Source organism: Mobula birostris, chromosome 26 (assembly GCF_030028105.1).
Source record: "Mobula birostris isolate sMobBir1 chromosome 26, sMobBir1.hap1, whole genome shotgun sequence".
Taxonomy (NCBI): domain Eukaryota; kingdom Metazoa; phylum Chordata; class Chondrichthyes; order Myliobatiformes; family Myliobatidae; genus Mobula; species Mobula birostris.
Genome location: NC_092395.1, coordinates 17,304,804 through 17,328,151, shown reverse-complemented (window position 1 = coordinate 17,328,151; position 23,348 = coordinate 17,304,804). Strand labels below are relative to the sequence as shown.

General features: G+C 38.5%; 1 protein-coding gene across 2 annotated transcripts in view; it reads right to left on the bottom strand.

Annotated features, from left to right (window-relative positions):
* The window catches only part of LOC140188288 (guanine nucleotide-binding protein G(q) subunit alpha-like), a 125,801-nt gene that overhangs the window by 8,507 nt on the left and 93,946 nt on the right, over positions 1-23,348 (bottom strand). For both annotated transcript variants that reach the window (XM_072244391.1, XM_072244392.1), the window contains exons 3-6: positions 16,789-16,943; positions 11,259-11,387; positions 6,464-6,593; positions 4,939-5,092 (exon numbers count right to left, since the gene is read on the bottom strand). In XM_072244391.1, coding sequence (XP_072100492.1) covers positions 4,939-5,092; positions 6,464-6,593; positions 11,259-11,387; positions 16,789-16,943 — 568 coding nt within the window. The remainder of the gene's footprint in view (positions 1-4,938; positions 5,093-6,463; positions 6,594-11,258; positions 11,388-16,788; positions 16,944-23,348) is intronic.

Below are 23,348 nucleotides of genomic sequence, written 5' to 3'. Positions count from 1 at the left end.
TGTAGCGTTTTAAAAGATTATATTGACAATTAATCTCAGGAAAAAAAATAATCTTGTTACACACACAAAATGCTGGAGGCGTTCAGCTGGTCAGGCAGCATCTATACAAATGAATAAATAGTCGATGTTTCAGGCCAAGACCCTTCAGTCTCATTATGAAACGTTGATTGTGTTCTTTCCCATAGGTGCTGACTTGACCTGCTGAGTTCCTCCAGCATTCTGTGGCTGTTGCTCTGGATTTCCAGCAACTACAGAATCTCATGTTTATAACCTATTATGCCATCTATTGGTCCACCATTCTGTGCAATAAACTAACTCTGCCTTGCAGAATATCTTAAGATGCCTTTCACAAAGTCAATTATTCACACTTGTGTCTACACACAGCTCCAATGCTATCGTCAAGTTTGCCAATGACACTTATTGGTAGACAAATCACAGATGACACTGAGTCAGCTTACAAGATCAATATAGATCCCTTTGACACTGCACTAAAATGGACTTTTTTTTGGTTAAAATTGTGTTTACTCGTTAAAGAATTGTATTCAATGTTTTTCTTGAGTGCTGCTTACATGATGCTATGTACCTTTGATGCTCCTGCAGGTTTTTTCATTGCAACTGCGTATACATGTACTTGTGCATATGAACTCTACTTTCGCTATTCCATTTAATCTCGCTGCCCAAAGACTCATGCCCCCTGCACCTCTTCACAAAATTTTACTAACCAGGAAAGCACTGCATAGAAATATTTCTAAAACAGTTAAGTATTGCCACTGTCTTAAATGATGTGAAATCTGTTCTTTTGCAGAAGCCGTATAAAGGCACAATTATTATTAATTACAAAATAAATAGTGCAAAAAATGGAATGAGGTAACATTTGCAAATTTGATGAAGCAGAATAAGCTGTTCCCCGAATCGCTGAATAGGGGCCTTCAGACTCCTGTATCTCTTCCCCGACTGAAGTATCAAGTGGGCCTGTCCCAGATGGCGAGGCCTCTTAATGATGGATGCTGCCTTCTTGAAGCATTGCTTCTTGAAGATCTCCTCAATGTGAAGAGGGCTGTACCCATGATGGAGCTGGCTGAGTTTACCACTTTACACAGCCTTTTGCGATCCTGTGCATTGGAGCCTCTGGACCAAGCTGTGATGTCAGAATGTTTTTCTTTGCACATCTGCAAGAGTCTTTCTGAGATACCAAATCTCCTCAAACTCTTAATGAAGTAGAGCCACTGGCATGCCTTCTTCAAGGTTGTATCACCGTGTTGTGTCCAGGATAGATCATCAGGAATTTTAAAGCTGCTCATCCTTTCCAATGTTGACTCCACAATGAGGACTGGTGGGTGTCCTCTTGACCTTCTCTTCCTTAAGACCACAATCAATTCCTTGTTCTTGCTGAAGTTGAATGTAAGGTTGTCATGAAACCATTCAACCAGCTGATCCATCTCTCTCTCTCCTGTATGCCCCCTCATTTTAATTTTAGATTTTACTAGTAACAATGATGTAATCAATTTATAAATGATATCTGAGCCACTTCACATAGCAATAAAAAGTCATGTGTACAAAGAGTAGAATAATGGGCTAAGCATGAATCCTTGAGGTACACCTGTGTTGACCATCGGCAAAGAGAAGATGTTATCAGTGATCCATACTGACTAATCTGGGCAACATCCTAAAAGACTTCTTCTGTATCCACTCCCAGCCTTTACATGCTTCCTATAAGGCAGGAACCTGAAGTATTACAAATGTGGCTTAACCAACACTTTTCAAACATGCTAATCAGACTAGCTACATTTTTTGTCTAAATTATTTATATAACACAAATACAAGGATGAGTTTGTGGCTAACTTAAAATTGTTAGTAGATGGCAAAGTAAATCTAGAACAAAGATATTCTGCGTGCCTTAGCAAAAGGTTGATCAGGAGCCAACTTTTTTTGAATATGGAGTAGGGATGGATCTAGTGCTTATTATTCAAATAAAATATGCTCAGCCATATCAATCACAAAGTGAAAGAACTGGTGAATTTTCTCAAGCATTAAGATATGCTACATCTGATGTCTATGAAGGTTCTCAGTCATCTAGGACATTATACCTTAAGCAGTAGTAAATCAAGGCAACTGGTGTTGCTATGTTGTCTGGAAGATGTTTCCTCACTCATCTGAGAGGCTTCTTCAGTTCTGATCCATAGTGGGTAGTCTTCCGGCTTATAAATTCTGAGTTGCCTTAAGGTATAGCATTCACATGAGTTAAGAGTTTAGAGGTAATGAGAGGGTCCTATCTTTGCATGAATGAAGGTGTGAACTGTTGTGGAGATTCAGGGCAGAATGCATTGTAAATAGCTGATAGGCGGTGTCATATCCCACCCACTCTGTTCAGGGATGGATTTTTCAGCTTGTAGCTGCAATTTCAGAGAAAAGTAGAAGGATTTCCAATAAGTACCAAATCCCTGTGTTTTTCAAACCTACAAACACACTCAGACAGAAATTTGTACACCCTAAGGATCCTATACCCAAACATAAACAGAGCAATATTGTATATGCTATCCAATGCAATAAGAACTGCATAGATCTGTATATTGGCAAGACAAAACAACCACTTCACAAACGGATGGCCCAACATAAGAGGGCTAACACCTCTGATCAAGATTCAGCTGCATATCTACACCTAAAGGACAAGGGACACTCCTTTGATGATAATGTGCATATTTTGGACAGGTGTGAAAGAGGGGTTAAAGAAGCCATCTTAGTTAAACTGGAAAACCCATCCCTGAACAGAGAGATTGGGGTACGGCACCACCCATCAGCTACTTGCAGTGCATTTCGAATGTCTCTACCCTGGCGTCTCCACAACAGTTCACACCTCCATTCAAAGCTGAGACTAATGACGCTCGTATTACCTCTATGACTTAATGACCCTCATGTGATTGCTATATCTTTAAACAGCTCAAGAGTTTATAAGCTGGAAAACTACCCGCCATGGATCAGAACTGAAGAAGCCTCTCAGATGAGTGGCAAAACTTCTTCCAGACAACACAGCAAGTCTGGTTGCCTTGATATACTCCTGCTTGAGCTACATCTCATGAATTCAGAAATAAAGTTATGATAATTGTTAAATCAACAGGGAAATTTAAAATCATAATTAGTTTAAATAGTTTTGAGTTAACAAATGAATTGTCAATAACCAGAAAATTGATTTTTAGGAAATTGGCTTAAGAACTAGGATCTGCAAAGGAAACACTTCTGCAATGACCAATCATAACTTGTCATAGATTCAATAAATACCCCTCAACCACCAGGCTCTTGAATCAGTGAGGATAATTTCACTTGCCCCCAACACTGAACTGCTCCCATAAACTGTGGACTCAACTTCAAGGACTCTTCATTTTATGTTCTTGATACTTATTCTTTCTTTACTTATTTATATTTTCTCTTTTGGGTTTACACAATTTGTTTTTTGCACATTGGTTGTTTGTCCGTCCTGTTGGGTGCGAACATTCCTTGATTCTACTGTTTCTTGGCTGTACTGTATATGAAAATGAATCTTAGGGTTGTATATGGTGACATGTATGTACTTTGATAATAAATTTACTTTGATCTTGAACTTTAAACTTTAAATATCTTCAAAGCAATTCAATATTTGAAAAAAATATGGTAGGGAGACAGGTAAAAGCAGGAGACAAACTAACTTTTCCTTCAAGTTCAGCACAGACTTGATGGGGTCAGTGACAACCTGTGTGCAACAACAGCCAACTGTTTTAATTCCTATGTGTGCGCCGGTTTCCTCCCACATTTCAAAGATATATAGGTCAGGGTTAGTAAATTGAAGATGTGCTATTTTGATGTCGGAGGCATGGCAACACCTGCGGGCTTCCCCCAGCACGTCTGTGGACTGCATTGGTCATTGATACAAACATTTCACTGTATATTTTGATGTACATGTGGCAAGCAGAGCTAATCTTTATTTTAATCTTTGATTAGTGCATAATGTTCATTCTACTAAGTATATGCAGCTAAATAGTATCACTGCAGGTTACTTGTGCCATTTTTCCTATGCTTTCTATTCTGCCATACAACATTTGCAACACAGTAGAATACAGCAGATTTCGGTTAATTGGAACATATTGGAACCAATACAATTTGGCTCAATTAAACAGCTGTCCCTGTTAGTTGAAGTTTCAAGGAAATAGATGAGAAGTATAAAAAGACAAAAATGAGTAACAAAGTGTATTTTAATGAAATACAAAACAAATTAGAACACAGCTACAGTACTATAAAACTATATTAGTTCCTAATACTCAACAGTGGAATTTATCCACTTCACACTCTTTTGACTGTAAATGAACAAAATCATCACAAACATCTATTGCAGATAATGGACTTCCTTCATATAACGCTGTCCACAATTGCAGCCTCAAAAACTTCATTTTCACTGTAGCATTCAAGATGAATGTCAAATCCTTCAAACTTTTGGTTGTTCCCAACTTCTAGAAGTACTGAAATTGTTTCAGTTTCACTCCCGGCTGGTACTAGCATCTCCAAGCCTGAATGTTTGAAACTGCAGTGAGCGGTTAAAAACTGTTTACTCTAAGCATAGTGCCATACCTAATGACCACCACACAAGTGCAGGTGCCTAACACTAGTAAGAAACTGTTTGGTAACAATCTCCTGCCGCAGTTCAGCGGCATAATATCCCAAATAAATGAAAGGAATCCCGGCTATTTTCTCAATTAGCTTTTGCTCTTTCAGAGTAGTCCCTAATAAGTGGCAGCTCTGATTGACTGACTCAATTAAATGAACACACTCTATTTCGCTGCCCATAAGTTATTGTATGCATATCACTGGGAGTAAACGGAATTCAAAATACTCCATCCCTCATTCAGAGTTCTTTCCTAATTGTTCTCAAGCTCACAAGAAAAAATGATATCCAACAATACATTTACTCACCATCGAACTCTGGAAAGTAGTCAACCAAATGGGAGTACATTATTTTTTCTTCCAGAAGATCTTTCTTATTAAGAAACAGAATGACTGAAGAGTTTTGAAACCAGGGATACGTGATTATCGTCCTAAATAGAGCTTTGCTCTCCTCCATTCGATTCTGGAAAGAGATTTACTTGAGTAAATTCTGAAAGGTACACCAAAAGTAACTGACATTTCTGCTTACATTAATTAGTGTGATGCTTTACTCTGATACAAGGAATTCTGCAGATGCTGGAAATTCAAGCAACACACAAAGTTGCTGGTGAACGTTTTGCTGAACACCTACGCTCTGTCCACCAGAGAAAGCAGGATCTCCCAATGGCCACACATTTTGATTCCACATCCCATTCCCATTCTGACATGTCTATCCACGGCCTCCTCTACTGTAAAGATGAAGCCACACTCAGGATGGAGGAACAACACCTTATATTCCGTCTGGGTAGCCTCCAACCTGATGGCATGAACATTGACTTCTCTAACTTCCGCTAATGCCCCACCTCCCCCTCGTACCCCATCCATTATTTATACACACACACTCTTTCTCTCACTCTCCTTTTTCTCCCTCTGTCCCTCCGACTATACCCCTTACCCATCCTCTGGGTTCTGCCCCACCCTTTCCTTCTCCCTGGGCCTCCTGTCCCATGATCCTCTCATACCCCTTTTGCCCATCATCTGCCCAGCTCTTGGCTCCATCCCTCCCCCTCCTGTCTTCTCCTATCATTTCGGATCTTCCCCTCCCTCCCCCCCCCACTTTTAAATCTCTTACTAGCTCTTTCTTCAGTTAGTCCTGACGACGGGTCTCGGCCTGAAACGTCAACTGTACCGCTTCCTAGAAATGCTGCCTGGCCTGCTGCGTTCACCAGCAACTTTGATGTGTGTTGCTTTACTCTGATACAAGCTTTGATACCAAATTTTTTTTGCAACAAAAAAGAAACAATAATTTTAAGTAAATAGTTATTTTTACAAAACTAGAGTACAGGCAGCCCTCTCATTCCTGTTGCTGAATTACAGAAATTAATTCTGATAGATTTTAGAAATTATTATCCAAAAATGAGATAGGAATAAAATTTACTCTCATGGAATTTGGGTGAATAAAAGTAAATAATTCAACACCAAATTTATGCTTTCATCTTGTGCTTCTTTACACATATACAGTGATGTGGTTTCACATTAAAGAAAACTTAAAATGTGTCCTGTTCTTTTTTTAGGAATGCAAGTCCCCGCAATGTGGAGGGTGTCTGTAGTACTTAGTATGATTAGAAATACACAAAAAAAACTTTTCTTTTTTATTTAGATATACAATTAGGAAAAGTTAGAAAAAATATACTAGCACCACCATGCTTATTTTCATGGATTTTCACATACTGTTTTACATTTTTATAAGCTATAAAAGTATTTTCAATATAATAGAAATTAAGAGTCAACATTTAACACATTTTGATCTTCAAATCCAATTTGTTGGAACATGTATTCTTAAAAATATACATACCTCATTATCAGATTCTACTAGAACCTGATCGTATTCACTAAGTGCCACTAAAAACATAATTGATGTCACATTTTCAAAGCAATGTATCCATTTCCTTCTTTCTGACCTCTGACCTCCAACATCCACCATTCTAAAAAGAAAATACAAAATGTACTGAATAAACAGCAGTAGGCTATTCAGCTCTTGAGCCTGTTTTGCCATTCAACAACATTGTGACTATTTTCCTCTCTAAACAGAGGAAAATGGCCTACCACTTAATTTGAGTCTGTGACTCCAGTTCTCATAAAAAGGAAATAATGTGGTTATTTCAGACTTCTTAAAAGTGCAGCAAGGCATCTTTAGTCTTATAATCAAATCTTCCAGCAATGAAAGCCAAAACACATTTGCCCTCATAATTGGCTGCTATACCGATAAATTAGCAATGGTTTGTGTGCAATTACATCAAGTACCTTGGTGCATCAACATTTCCCAATCTCTCATAATTTACTAAATACTCAGTATTTTTGTTTCTTTTTGTACTGATGGGCTCAAGTACAAATTTCTCTACATTGAAACTCTCTGTCTGCATCACCTTGAAACTTCTGCACATTGAAACCACTACACACATTCCAAAATAGTTGTTATATATGGCCCAACTGGCCATATTGTTCATATAGGAAATGACCAGCTGCCCCAAGAAACAGTCACTACTGTTGAGTATTTAATATTTTAGTACTTGTACAATACTGTAAATATATTGTTTGATTAAGCATTCTTGTTTAAATAACTAATTCCTGTAAAAATAGGTGAATTATATGTTATGATGCTACCATGTCACATGTACGCACCTCGCTTAAAGTAAAAATGAAGTTAGTTTCGTATTCCCAGCTGTCTAGTTTTCCTTTCAATTAGCTTAACATGAGTGCAAGACATAACTACAGCTTGCCAATTTGAAAGAGACCACTTTATTCATATTCTGCTTTTAATTAACCAACTTCAATTAGCATTGAAATTTTCTTCATCTACTCATCCTCCTCTTCCCCCCCATCTACTACTTAAACAAATGTTCCTTTTTCACACAATGTTAACTGTTTCTCTTTTCACCACTGCTGACTGACCTGTATGTCCAACATTGTTTTTAAATCTTAATCCACACCAGTATAATATCCAATGTGCACTCAACTTACTCACCAACGGAAGTAGTGAAAGAAGTTTGAGGATGACAATGCAGATAAACAACTTATGATGTTCTGTTTGCAAGGTGGAAACAAGCTGGCCAGTTTATGAATGGTAAAAAATTCTTAAAATTCTGTTTAGTTCTATATACTTAAAATTTTGTACTATCTGATGGTATGCTTAAGCCCTAACTTTTCAAAATCTTAGTCAACAGTTTTGCACCGGGGATGAAATGTTCTATTGGTAAATGGTGGTGTTTATCAGCTTAGCTACAAAAAAAAATTACTCTCCAAGAGCTACCAGGATTAACCATTGTTCAGGTGAAGGGCTCTCCTTACCACACTGCACTTAACCGAACTCTGAGAAAAGCCAAATATTTCTGCTATGGATAAGAAACTTTTTGGGCTAATCCATCATAATTTTAAATTGGAAGTCACTGTACCAATGGTAATAGTCGGCATTAATTATTTTAATTATTAAATTAGCAAAAGAAATAGAAAGCAAAATCCATGTGAGAGTAGTCATGTGTAAATACATGATAATATGAATATGACAAGAGCCTATGAGGTAATGTGGTGCCATACAAACAAAAAACAGCTGCTTACTGGATGTACCTGGGTGCATAGCACCATTGTTCTAAGTAGCTCTTTGTGATCTAGGAGGACTGACTTCAGCTCCAGTTCTATGGATTCTGAGGCATTTGATGTGGAACCCAAAGGCACTGTGACAAATAGGACACTAGGTACTTGAAAAAAGGTGCATGGATAGCTTGGAATTGGGTTTATTTAGGGAGTCTGCTGTTAAGCATATGAACAACATAGCTGACCTGTTGCATCTGAATGAATGTAACGAAGGCCTTGATAAGAGGGATGTTGACCTGGGGCAGAAAGCTTATCCTACCAGTGGTTTTAGAGAATTTTACAGAGGTAACCTTGGTGGTAGCTCTTCAATGCTTTTGGATACCTGCCATTGATAGCCCATGCTTCAGAAGCATACAGGAGAGCAAAGATCACTGCTGTTTAATATGAGTTTTGTCCACAGGATTTTATATACCTTGTTTAAAACTGCTTATTATGAATAAATGCATTGTTCTCAAAGTGAAAACTGATACAAGTGTGTACCAGGGCATTTGGTGCTTAAGCCCCAACTTTTCAAAATCTTTGGTAACAGCTTCTGGATAAGGGGACCAAATGGGATCATTTTCTAGTCTGTTGACAATAGACAACATTATGCAGGAGGATGTAAAAAGGCTTTGAGGAATAGATAACCTGATAGGTTGACACATATGCAGATGGAATGAAAAATTGGCATTTCCTATTTCTGACATCAAATAATAAAGTAGAACTGCTTTTTTTAAAAAGTTGAAAGATTGGCTGATGCTCACGTTCAAAGGAACCTAGGTGTGATGGTGCACAAATCACGGAAGGAGTACAAATAGTATGCTAGTCAGTATTGCAAAAGGTTTTGATTACAAGAGTAAACAAGTTTTATTTTCCCCCAATTGCACCTGAATATTGTGTACTCTTGCCATAAAGGGAAGCCTACTTTAGGTTAACCACATTAATTTCAGGGACTGCAGATTTGTTGTGATAGAGATCAAGTAGACTGTGATTGTATTGTTTGGAGTTCTGACAATAATAAATCTTAGTGAAACATAAAACTCAGTACCTAACAATGTAACAGGTTAGAGGCCAGGAAGATGTTAACCATGAAAATTTTTCTAAAAACCTGGAAAAGCAGCAACTCTGGAATATTGATGGCACGATGCAGGTGTTAAACAGCAAGGGTGGGAAAAGGCTAGATACAGAAATATCTCTGACAGCTTGAGCCCAGGGTTGAAGTTAATAGCAAGAAGAGCAGAGAATAAATAACTATGAAATGAAGGCATTTAAAGACCGAGAACAGCAAATCTGCAAAATGCAGGGCTGTGACACAAGTTAGTTTATCAGGTTGCATTAATGGAGACAGAAAAAATAAATCAATATTATAAATGAATAATGGCAGAAACAGCAAGGTCAGATTGAGAGAGAGAAAGCAAATGACTTGAAGTTGTACAGTTCAATACAAACCAAGAGACTTCAACATGCCCAGACAGAAGACACTCAAGTTTACATTGGGCTACATTACAATGATGCAAGAGACCACAAACAGATAGGTCAGAGCAAAAATGGGATGAAGCACTGAAGTGTTAAGATAACTGGCTTATCTAATATGCCTCTGCAAAGCGAATGCAAGTGCTTTCCAAAGCAATCACTCAGTCTGTGCTTGTTTTTCTAGTATACAGGAGACCGCATCATGAATGCTGATTGCTGAATGGAAGCATAATTGGAGATCTGTTACACTTATAAGTGGCTTAAGATATTCTTAATCAATTTACAACATGAAAATGCTATCATTTTATTTCATCTCATAGCTTATTGGTGTGTCAGATGCAAGGATGGCTTGAATATTATCAAACAAATGATGTAATATACCCAAATGATTATCTATTTCAAGGGAGAAAAATTAAGGTCATCAAAATTCCAAGGAGGGCTAAGAACTTTGGACACAGTTGAATAAGACAGATCAGAAAGTCACAGTGAGTTTCTCAATACCTAAATGACTCAACAGCAGGCAATCAGAGATTATGGTAAGCCAAAAAGAAATAGTAATAGGCAAGGATAAAGAATATGATTGATCTCGTGCATCACACAAAAGTTAAATGGGGCATGGACTGATTGTGATTTCGGCATTGCACAAGACCAAATGTAGAATAGGGGAATAGAAGTGTGCAGGGGAGTTAGAGCTTAAAATTTTTTGGAAGGCAGGGGTGATGTGTATACATTTAAAAATGTATCATTTTACCACGATGCTGATAATCACTATCATTTACAAAAAGGTTATTTAATATTATGGTTTCTAATGTTTTAGCACTTCCTAAAAATATATTTATGCATGTTATGCTGTAAATAATTTGCATTTATATTAAATTATAGGAAGGATTGGTTATTTTAAAAATTTTGTGTGTGGACACAAAAGGACAGCAGAAAGAGATGACTAAGATTCTCTAACAGCAAAATCTGGTTTAAGGTCCTGCATATTTTTCCTCTTCCAAGTACTATTTAAATAGGGGTCAAAGGATTATCTATTTTGACATTTACAAAGTAACTTTAAAATGCTGTCAACCCATTTTCATTAAAGAGGAACATAAAAGATGGTAGATTAATGATACCACCTTTACCAGACAGGAAAACATTTCTGAGAAACAAAATGTAGACTGAAAGCTAATACCTGAAAGAACATTAAAGTCAAAGGGAATTTCAAATAGCAACTGTTTTGGTAAAAAAAAAGATGCTGCGCAAGTTCATTTAGTCCCTGTGTTCAGTACCTGTCAACCTACCAGTTTGACAAATGATGTCTTGCAGAGATAGACCAAAAATACTATCAAATGACCTAATTTTAATTTGTCCTACTTACTTGAACTACAAGTTTTTACAGCAATATTTCCAAACTACTACAAATAAAAACTTTATTATTAAAGTTGACTTAAGTTTATAAATCATCCTTGAATTTAAAAATATTTAGATATGGATATGAACCAGCTTTAATTCAAAAATAACCATATTACATTAAGATCACAATATTTTTAGAAACTACCAACCTGAATATGATGCTTTGCAAGTCAAAGGGATATTCAATGATCCCTGTTGTTGGTATTCGAACTCTAAGAACATCCTGTTGGGTTGGGAGATAGGCAGGATCAGATATACGATCCAAATCACTAAGGTAACTGCAAAGAGAGAAAAAGACATGTAAAAAAAAATAAAAACACAAGGTTGCTCCAAAATGCTTCCCTCAGCAGCTACCTTTATCACTAATAAATATGGTGACAAATCTAACTTCCTTGTGACTACCCCATCGCTCAACTGTACAGCTAATATCCAGATTACAATTAGACCCCGCTGAATGCTGAGGGTGCATTCTTTGGAGGTGGTAAGCTTTATGTAAATCAGCTCTATGCAGGGTCATCATACATTGCGTAAATGGACATGTGTGCCTGATATATTAAAAATGAAACCCTAGATGTACATTATTTTATGTATACACAGTAACTTGTGGAGTAACAAACACACTAATAGGCCTAACCTGTATAATCAATGGAGCAGCAATACATTGCAGCAGGAGCAGAGGGCTCTTTGGCTTATTGCTTTGCTTCCAGTCAGGGTCATTATCGATGAACTGATCCATGATTTGTGAGATTTGGATGATGCTAGTGCTTAGGAAATTTGTGGTGAGGCTTCTTGTGATGTTTCCTCTTCTCCATCTGTGTTCATTGTGATGTTTCCTCTTCTCCATCTTCATTGCTCAGGATGCATTTGCTCTGCCAATTCTCGATGTTCTTCGTTATTAAGGCTGACACCATTAGAATGCAGTAATTCTTCAACATCATCATTATTAACATCCTCTCATCCCGCTTCATTGACCAGTTCAACGATGTTTTGTATGACTGGTTCTGCCTGAAATCCTAGGATCTCATTGCATGCTTCTGGCCATATCTTCTTCCATGCTCCGTTTATGCAGTTTGAAGTTACTTCTTCCCAGGCTGCTATTGTCAAGACGTTGTAGTTTTCCCAAAATTGCCTGATGGATTGTTTGGCTTTACCTTTTGTTTCCTCTACAAGTTGCTTGAATGTGCAAATGTAGTTGGCTTTAAGATTCGATCATTATTCCTTGTTCCATTGGTTGGAGTAATGGTGTTGGGTGGAAACCACTTTTATAGGAACGCAGATACCAAATGCATCAAGATTCTCAGGGTGACCTCGGGCATTATCAAGTACCAACAAAGGTTCAAGGCCATGCTCCTCACAATACCGCTTCACTGCTAGACAAAAACGTGAAACAAACCAATTTTGGAGAACATCAATCTTCACCCAGGCTTTCTTGTTTGATTTCAAAATCACTGGTAGACTTGACTTTAAAATGCCTTTCATTGCTCGTGGTGTTTCAGAGTGATACCTTAGCATTGCCTCCTAGCAAGAGAGTTAACCAGCCCTTTGCAGCCTTGAACCCAGGTACACGTTTCTCTTATCGAGAGATGAAAGTACAAGGTGATTTTCATAATGGGCCCGATTCATCCACATTGAAGACAAGCTCGGGAGTAAAATCGTCCTTTTCGATTACAGCCTTCAGTGTCACAAGAAAATCCTGGGCAGCCTTGTTGCCTGCACTAACCACTTCACCAGAGATACATATGCTATGGAGGTTACTTACTGCACTGTTTAAATCTACCAAACCAACTTCGCTGGCTGTGAATGTTACCGACATACCTTCTTCTTGAATATGATTGAAGATGCTTTTTGCCTTTTCCATTATTATCAACTGGCGTTGGGGCATGTTTCGTTGTCTTTGGTCATCCACCCACATATTTAGTCTATTTTCAATGTTTTCAAGCATAGCCTTCGTTGATGATAACTTTGAGATCATCATTGCAGAAGCTTTTAACTTGTCTGCATTTTTTAAAATAATTTTTCTGATCGTCGATGTAGCCAATTTCAAAGAGGTGCCAATATCAACCTGACACTCACCAGCTTCCAAATGCCACATCATTTGCAGTTTAACATCCACACTAATGCTTTTCCCAGACATCTTAGATGTACTACACTCACTGCAAGTTACAGGCTGTTTTCCAGACAGTATGGGTGAAAAAATTGAATAAATTGCCGAAGGAGCAAGAACGTTTACACACACACAGGGAAGGCGGAGCATGAACTAATACATGACTGGCTGTGAGTGGCTCAGAGTACATATAAAGTGCTCTCACTGGCTGACTGAATGTTTATTTAATGGCGGCCGCTCTTGAGAAGTTTGAAATGTTGTTTAGAATGAATTTTTGTCATTTTCAAAAATTTCAATGAAGAATTGAATAACCACATTGTAATGAATAAGCGTTATGCAGGGTAGCATTACGCAGGGTCTGAGTATACATTTAATTGACCCTCAGGACTGTTAACCTACATACATTGTTTAACAGCAACCATTTTACCAACTCTATCACAGCTGGTTGTTACCTTGAAGGTGTTATGTTAAATAAATTGAGAAGCTCAAAAGGTTATTTTATCTAACTTTTTGTAATCTCAAAAACAATTTTCAGCAAATCTTCATCCTCCTCTGGCTGTCCGACAGAATTGAGGATGACTTGCTACCACTTCATTCATAAGTTGAAGATACCTGCACAAATTATTTTAATATGGAATAATTATTGCATAATAGCTGACACAAGATTTTTAAGAATGTGAAGACTTGGTTCAATGACTACACTCAGCCAAGCAGAATAATTTCAAACTATTGCTCTAAATTACTCTGAATGAGAAAGAAAATGATACAAAAATAAATTCCACATTGACAACACTTCAGAGCAGATGGGTGAAAGGCGAGTTCCCTTAACATAACACCACTTTTACCAAGATAAAAAATCCAATTACATGATAGATACAATAATAATGGTACAATATATGTATAATAATCTATTTCACACTAACCTTCCCTTCTAATGCAGGAATCCAAAGGCTACTTAAAAGCAGTAGCAATCACAACAACTACAAATTTTGAGCATTAGAGAAACTCAAATTAGCAGGAAATGGGCCCCGGTGAGTGGAACAGAACATAGGAAACCAGGAGCTGGATGAATGGGAATTGCAACAGATGTAGCTAAGTCACAAATAAAGACTTCCATTTCCAAACAAGAGAAAATCTGCAGATGCCAGAAATCCAAGCAACACACATAAAATGCTAGAGGAACACTGCAGGCCAGGCAGGAACTATGGAAAAGAGTAAACAGTCAACGTTTCGAACCAAGGCTCCTCCACCAGAACCGGAGAAAAAAAGATGGAAAGTCAGAGGTGGAGGGAGGGGAGGAAGAAATACAAGGTAGAAGGTGATAGGTGAAAGAGGGAGGGGAGGGGGAGGAGTGCAGTAAAGAGCTGAGAAGCTGATTGGTATAAGAGCTAAAGGGCTGGAGAAGGTGGAATCTAATAGGGGAGAACTGAAGGTCATGGAAGAAAGGGAAGGTGGAGAAGCACCAGACAGAGGTGATGGGCAGGTAAGGATATAAGGTGAGAAGGGAAATGGTAATGGGGGATGGTGGTGGGGGGAGGAGATGCCCATTACTGGAAGTTCAAGAAATTGATGTTTTTGCCATCAGGTTGGAGACTACCCAGAATACAAGGTCTTACTCCTCCAACCTGTGTCTGGCCTCATCATGGCACTAGAGGAGGCCATGGACTGACATGTCAGAATGGGAAGTAGAATAAAAATGGGTGGCCACTGGAAGATCTCGCTTTTACTGCCAGATGGAGCAAAGGTGCTCGGCGAAGTAGTCTCCCAATTTATGTCAGGATATACAGGAGTTTACACCGGGAACACCTCCAACAGACTCACAAGCCTCCTGTACATCGGTGAGACACGACACAGATTGGAAGACTGCTTCACCGAGCACCTACACTCCATTCGGCGGAAAAAGCAGGATCTCCCAGTGGCCACCCATTCCCATTCTGTCATGTCAGTCCGTGGCCTCTTCTACTGCCGCAGTGAGGCCACACTCGGGTCAGAGGCACAACACCTTATATTCTGTCTGGGCAGCATCCAACCCGATGGCATGAACACTGACCTCTCGAACTTCCAGTAATGCCCCCCCTCACCTCATCTCCTTACTTGCCGGTCACCTCCATCTGGTGCTCCTCCCCCTCCCTTTCTTCCATGCCTTCTGTCCTCTCCCATCAGATTCTCCCTTCTCCAGCCCTTTATGTCTTTCACCAATCGAATTCATAGCTCTTCATTTCACCCCGTTCCCTCTCCAGTTTCACTTATCATTTACTACCCTGTATTTCTTACTCCACCAAACCCTCCCCCCATCTTCTTACTCTGGCTTCCCATCTATTTTCTCTAGTTCTGACGAAGGGTCTAGGCCCGAAACGTCTGTTTACTCTGGTACTACCTGGCCTGCTGAGCTCCTTCAGTATTTTGTGTATGTTGCAAAGACTGCCATTTAGCTGGATAGCATAGATTATGGAAGTTGCATTGTATTATCACTGCCTCAATATTTCCCAAGATCAGAAGACCAAATTACTGACTAAATGGAGACATTTTAGGAGGGAGAATTCAAAGCATTTACTTTCACACGGAGCACAAAACACCTCTTGTAGCAACAGGAGTATTCAGAATTAATCTCACTGTTCTTTAAAGGCATTGAGTAAAAGCTATCACCAGATTAGACATGCATAAATCAACAAATCAGATTTTAACCTGGTATCACAGGAACACTAAATTCTCCAATCATAATGTTGCAATAATTATTCACTCACCATCTTTTAAATGAATATTACTGCTATTGGAAGTAGTTACATTTTTATTACTATTTGAGATTGATTCCATCAAATCTGAAACCTTTTGAGCGACTTCTGAATTTAAATCACCGTGTAAGCAGAAGTTCAATATTCCAAGTGAACCAAAAGCAGCCCAACTTAACAGAAAGGAACCTGATTATGGATACTACTACCGTGTGATCATTGTTATTACTACCTGATGGATGGAAGATAGAAGCAGCTTATTTGTGATGATTACACAGGTGAATCATTGAAATACACATGCATAATTACTATTTAAATTCAGCTGGCATTAATGAAACTCCAACTGAAGCAAGTTCTTCAGAAGGTAGGAATTCGAGGGAAAATGGAATAAGGCAACTTCTAAACGTCAGCTTTAGATACAAGTTTGAGTATTTGTGTGCCTCAACATTCGTGAGAAGAACTAAAAATTTAGAATGTCACCAATTATTGTTAATGGTTACAGTCTTCATTCTTAAGTAAATTTTGAAGATAAAACTTAAATACTATAATTTGATTTTATTTGGAGTCTAACAGCAATATCCAATTCCTGACAATTGAAAGTATGTTTTGAACTAATCTAAGTTTGTAAAACTCCACATCACACTGGATTTCACTATTTGGCAAATTTATGATTCATAGCAAACATTAGTTTATTTTAAAATGACACAAAAACTAACCAACACACTTGCAAATATAACGTTACATTATACATACACCTTGCTAAAAAGATGCTTTTTTATAGGTTGAATTCAGAGGATCACATATCCTGGTTTTATCCAGGATGGTCCAAACAAGTCACATACTTACTATTTAGCAGAGTCTGACAATTGATATTCTCGCCTTCGGTCATAGCACTCTTGTATTCCTGGATCATTCCACAGAGTCTTTATTGCACTTACATATGGACTACCAAATGATGCTACTTTCTCTACATCAACCTCTCGAATCAATTGTGCATTGACCTACAAATCAAATAAAAAACAGTTTTACAACTTGGTTTTTCACCAGGATTACATAGAATTGTCATTTTATTTCAAGAGACAGAAAACATTAATTACACTTCACCTGCACCCATATTAATTTCTATAAATAGGACAAGTTAAAACTTGCTCATTTGCAACTAATCAAACCAGATACTCACCACCTAAGCACACACCTCTCTCTTGGCCCCATGGCTAGACACTACAGTGGCCATTCCAACCTTCTGCAAATGTCACCAAAGTAAAACCCAACTCTGGTTCTGTAATTCCTTTAAACATTGATATTATTTCCAAGTACTACTCTTCAATACGATTTTGATTAAATTATTGCCCAAATATATGTGCCTTCATGACTGACTTCTGGATCATGAGTCTCAGTTACCTTCAGACTAACACACTGGATAGGGGTAATCTTTTACAATTCTGCTCAAAGCTAAAGGGTTTACCTACCACACTAATGATCAACGTAAATCCAAGTTACTCATTTGAGCCTTCATTCAATTAATTCCTGACTGAACTGTACCTCAATGCCATTTACTGAAAGTGTTAAACAGATTCAACTTGAATAAAGCTAAAACTCAGATTTTACTGTAGTTGACTGACCCTACTTTAAATTAGGTCAGTACATAATTCCAGAAAGTCAACCTTAAAAATATACAGTGGCATGCAAAAGTTTGGGCATCCCTGTGAATAGCTAAGCGAGTAAACGATGACCTGGTTTCCAAAAGGCATAAAGTTAAAGATGACACATTTCTTTAATATTTTAAGCAAGATTACTTTTTTATTTCCATCTTTTACAGTTTCAAAATAGCAAAACAGGAAAAGGGCCCAAAACAAAAGTTTGGGCACCCTGCATGGTCAGTACTTAGTAACATCCTCTTTGGCAAGTATCACAGCTTGTAAACGCTTTTAGTAGCCAGCTAGTCTTTCAATTCTTGTTTGGGGGATTTTCGCCCATTCTTCCTTGCAAAAGGTTTCTAGTTCTGTGAGATTCTTGGGCCGTCTTGCATGCACTGCTCTTTAGATTAGATTACATTATGAGAACACTCAGTCCTCTTTTATTGTCATTTAGAAAAGCATACATGCACTAATGTTTCTTGAGGTCTATCCACAGATTTTCGATGATGTTTAGGTCGGGGGACTGTGAGGGCCATGGCAAAACCTTCAGCTTGCACCTCTTGAGGTAGTCCATTGTGAGGTGTGTTTAGGATCATTATCCTGTTGTAGAAGCCATCCTCTTCATCTTCCGCTTTTTTAGACAGTGTGATGTTTGCTTCCAGAATTTGCTGGTATTTAATTGAATTCATTCTTCCCTCTACCAGTGAAATGTTCCCCGTGCCACTGGATGCAACACAAGCCCAAAGCATGATCGAACCGCCCCCGTGCTTAACAGCTGGAGAGGTGCTCTTTTCTGCACCTTTTTTTCCTCCAAACATACCTTTGCTCATTGCAGCCAAAGAGTTCTATTTTAACTTCATCAGTCCACAGACTTGTTTCCAAAATGCATCAGGCTTGTTTAGATGTTCCTTTGCAAACTTATGACACTGAGTTTTGTGGTGAGGATGCAGGAAAGGTTTTCTTCTGATGACTCTTCTATGAAGGTCATATTTCTGCAGGTGTTGCTGCAGAGTAGAACAGTGCACCACCACTCCACAGTCTGTTAAGTCTTCCTGAAGATCTTCTGCAGTCAAAGGGGGGTTTTGATTTGCCTTTCAAGCAATTCTACAAACAGTTCCCTTGGAAAGTTTTCTTGGTCTTCCAGACCTCAACTTGACCACCACCATTCCTGTTAACTGCCATTTCTTAATTACATTACGAACTGAGGAAACGGCTACCTGAAAATGCTTTGCTATCTTCTTATAGCCTTCTCCTGCTTTGTGCGCATCATTTATTTGTATTTTCAGAGTGCTAGGCAGTTGCTTAGAGGAGCCCATGGCTGCAGATTGTTGGGACAAGGTTTGAGGAGTCAGGGTATTATAAAGCTTTGAAATTTGCATCACCTGGCCTTTCCTAATGATGATTGTGGACAAACCATAGCCCTAACAAGCTAATTAAGGTCTGAGACCTTGGTAAAGGTTATGAGAGCTCAAATCTCTTGGGGTGCCCAAACTTTTGCATGGTGCTCCTTTCCTTTTTTCCCCCCACTCTAAAATTGTACAAAACAAAAATAATACACTAATCTTGCTTAGAATGTTGAAAAGAATGTTTCATCGTTAACTTTATGACTTTTGGAGATCAGTTCATCTTCTACTCACTTAACTATTCACAGTAACAGAAATTTTGACCGGGGTGCCCAAACTTCTGCATGCCACTGTATACTAATGTAATAAAATTAATCAAATTAACTGGGGCTAAATTCACTACTTCTATATCTGTCACAATTTCATCCTGAACTTCAAAACTGATTATTGTCACTAGTAATCAGTATAGTCAATACAGAAATGGTTATGTTTCTGTACTAGTAAGGCAAGAGCTTCTGATTGGTGCAAAATTTAAATTTAAAAAATTGTCACAAAATTGCTTTTAAAATCCAGCTTGGTTACTGATTTTCTTGAGGTACATTAACTTGTTTATACATGACTCGACACCTACAAAGTAGTTGATGTTTCACTGCCCTCTGAGGAAGCCTAGTAAGTCTGCAGCCTTATGAGCGATGCCCACATTTCAGGAATCACATAATAAAAATCATGAATGAATACTAGCCCCCCCATTCCAAAATGAATGAAGACCAAAATTGATTTTGTAGTAAAGTATCAATACCTATCTACATTTAACACCATTTTCCAAATCAAGACTCAACAAAAGAATATTTTAATTCAGAAATTAAAGCAGGATGACTACATTAATATAGATGTTCCATTTTAAACCTACTAGATAAAAACTCCTCTGAAAACCGTCTGTGCGAGTGAGCACTTTTTTAAGTAAATAAGCTTGACAAAAACAAAATACAAACAACTGGTGGCTTGCAACTTCAGTTGTATAACAAGCCGTATAATAAATGCAACAAAAAAAAACACTAACCAATTTTGACCAAAAATAGTTCCACAGGATTCTTCAGCAGCTTGCTATTCTCACATGCCCCGGCACCAGGTGGTGCCACCAATCATTCCTTTCCACCGCTTCCCTAACTACTGACAAGTATCATTTCCTTAACTGGCAAGAATGTTTTGACAGCACTCATCTAAGAAGGAAAAAGCAGAGGAAAGCAGAGGCATGGGGTACTGGGAAGAGAAGAAAAATAAAATCCTGTAGGCTGTCCATGATGTGGATGTTGTTGACAGCGAAGTATTTACTGTCCCTCCTTAAATGCCCCTGAACTGAGGGTAGTTACCTTGGAGGGTAATTAAAAGGCAACTATTTTGCTGGGATCTACGCCAGAATAGCAAATTTCCTCCCCAAAACAACATGTGAGTCAAACTGGTTTTGGTTTCAGTCGTGATTTGCTTAGTTCTTCAAATTTAAACCTCCTGGCTGTTATGATAAGATTCAAACTCACACCCTTACTGATCAGTCAGGACTCTGGATGTTGCTCCGGTACGCTGTAGAGGTGCTAAAAGCAGGGAGTCAGAGCACTACAGCACATAAATAGGATCTTCAACCCATCCAGTCTGTGCTGAATGATTACTCTGCCGAGTCCCATCAACCTGCACCCAGACGATAAACCTCCATACACCTCCCATTCATTATTTGAATAGGGGCTATCTGAATGGTTGAGTCTTATCTGCAAATTTGAATGGTATGTTCCTTATCTATGGGGTATAAAAGAGCTGACCATTGAGCTCCATCATCTTTTTGCTTCTTCTCTCCCTTCTGCTAAAAGCCTTTGCTTTTGTTACTGTTTTCAATTTTCTTTGTTCTATTAACTCTTAATAAAACAATTGTGGAGCAACAAGTTTTGTACTTTTTTCCTGAACTTTGAAAGAACATTGGATTAAAAACATAGAATCCAAAAGCTCTTAATTTCAAGTTCCCAGGTGTCAAATCCTCCAAGGATCTAACCTGGTCCCAACATATCAATGTAGTTATAAAGGCGGCAAGACAGTAACTATACTTCATTAGGAGTTTGAAGAGAAATACACTCAATAACTTCTATAGTTGTACCGTGGAGAGCATTCTGACAGGCTGCACCACTATCTGGTATGGAGGGGCTACTGCACAGGACCGAAAGAAGCTGCAGAAGGTTGTAAATCTAGTCAGCTTCATCTATGGTACTAGCCTACAAAGTACCCAGAACATCTTCAGGGAGTGATGTCTCATTAAGGCAGTGTTCATTATTAAGGACCTCCAGCACCCAGGGCATGTCCTTTTCTCACTGTTACCATCAGGTAAGAGGTACAGAAGCCTGAAGATACACACTCAGCAATTCAGGAACAGCTTCTAACCCTTTGCCATTCGATTCCTAAATGGACATTGAATCCTTGGACACTACCTCACTTTTTAAAAAAAATATACAGTATTTCTGCTTTTGCACTTTTTAAAAAATCTATTCAATATATGTAATAGATTTACTTGTTTATTTATTATATTATTTTTATTTTATTACTATTTAATTTTTTCTCTCTGCTAGATTACGTATTGCATTGAACTGCTGCTGCTACTAAGTTAACAAATATTACATCACATGCCAGTGATAATAAACTTGATTCTGATTCTGAATTTTGTATACTTATATCAAATCTCATTTTCCTATTCTTCAGGAAGAAAGTCCTAACCTATTCAATGGGTCCCCAAGATCCATCAATGTTCTTGTAAATTTTTTTTGCACTCTTTCAATCATTTTGATATCTTTGCTGTAGGTAGATGACTAGAACGGCACACAATACTCCAAATTTGGCCTCGCCAACATCTGATACATCTTCAACATAACATCCCAACTCCTGTACTCATTACTGTACTTTGATTTAAATTCAAAGTTCAAAGCAAGTTTATTGTCAAAGTACATACATGTCACCATAAACAACGCTGAGATTCATTTTCTTGCAGATATACTCAATAAATCCAATAACCACAACAGAATCAACAAAAGACCACACCGATCTAGAACATGAGATGAAGAGTCCTTGAAAGCGAGACCATAGGTTGTGGGAACATTTCAGTGATGAGACAAGTGAAGTTAACCCCTTTGCTTCAAGACACTGATGACTGAGAGGTAATAACAGTTCCTGAGCCTGATGGTGCAGGTCCTGAGGCTCCTGTACCTTCTTCCTGATGGCATCACTGAGAAGAAAGCCTGACCAGGGTGGTGGGGGTCCCCGATGAGGAATGCTGTTTTCCTGCAACAATGCACTCTGTGTAGATGCGCTCTGTAGTGGAGAAGGCTTTACCTGTGATGGACTGGCCCTAATCCACTACTGTTTGTGGTATTTTCCATTCAAGGGCATTGATGTTTCCATATCAGGCTGGGATTCAGCCAATCAATATATTCTCCACCACAAATATATAGAAGTTTGCTCTCAAGTTTCAGATCCACGTCATGCCAATCTTCACCAACTCTTAAGGAAACAGAAATGCTTCCTTCATAATTGTGCTTATGTGCTAGGCTTCAGACAGGTCCCCTGAAATGATAGCACCAAGGAATTTGAAGTTGCTGACTCTCTCCATCCTCCAATGAGGGCTGGCTCATGGACCTCCAGTTTCCACTCCTGGTCAAAAATCAGTTCCTCTGTCTTGCTGACATTGAGATCGAAGCTGCTGTGGCACCACTCAGCTACATATTCAATCTCCCTCCTATATGCCAATCTGTCACCATCTTTCATTCAGCATATGACAGTAGTGTCATCAGCAAACTTTAATATGGCATTGGAGCTGTACTTAGTCACACAGTCATAAAGGTAAAGCAAGTAGAGCAGGGGCCCAAGCACACAAACTTGAGCTGCACCTGTGCCGATGGAGATTGCGGAGTAGATGTTGTTGTCAATCCGAACTGACCAGGGTCTGTGAGAAAATTGCAGATCCAATTGCACAAGGTATTAAAACCAAGGTCCTGAAGTTTATTGATTAGTTTTTAGGGGGTGACAACATTGAATAGTGAACTGCAGTTAATAAAGAGCATCCTGATATATGTATTTTGCTGTCCAGATGTTCCTGGATTAGGTGAAGAAACAATGAAATGGCAACTGCTGTGGACCTGTTGCAGGGTAACCAAATTGAAGCAGATACAAATTGTTCTTCAGGTAGAAGTTGATGTATTTCATCACTAACCTCTCAAAAAGATTCATCATTGTGGATGCAAGTGCTATTAGACAATAGTCATTGCGGCAGGTTACCATGTTCTTTTAGGCACCAGTACAAGGTGAAGCTTGCTTAAAGAAGGTGGGTACTTCAGACTACAGAAGCGAGAAGTTAAAGATCTCAGTGAACACTCTAGCCAGCTGATCAGCATAGGGT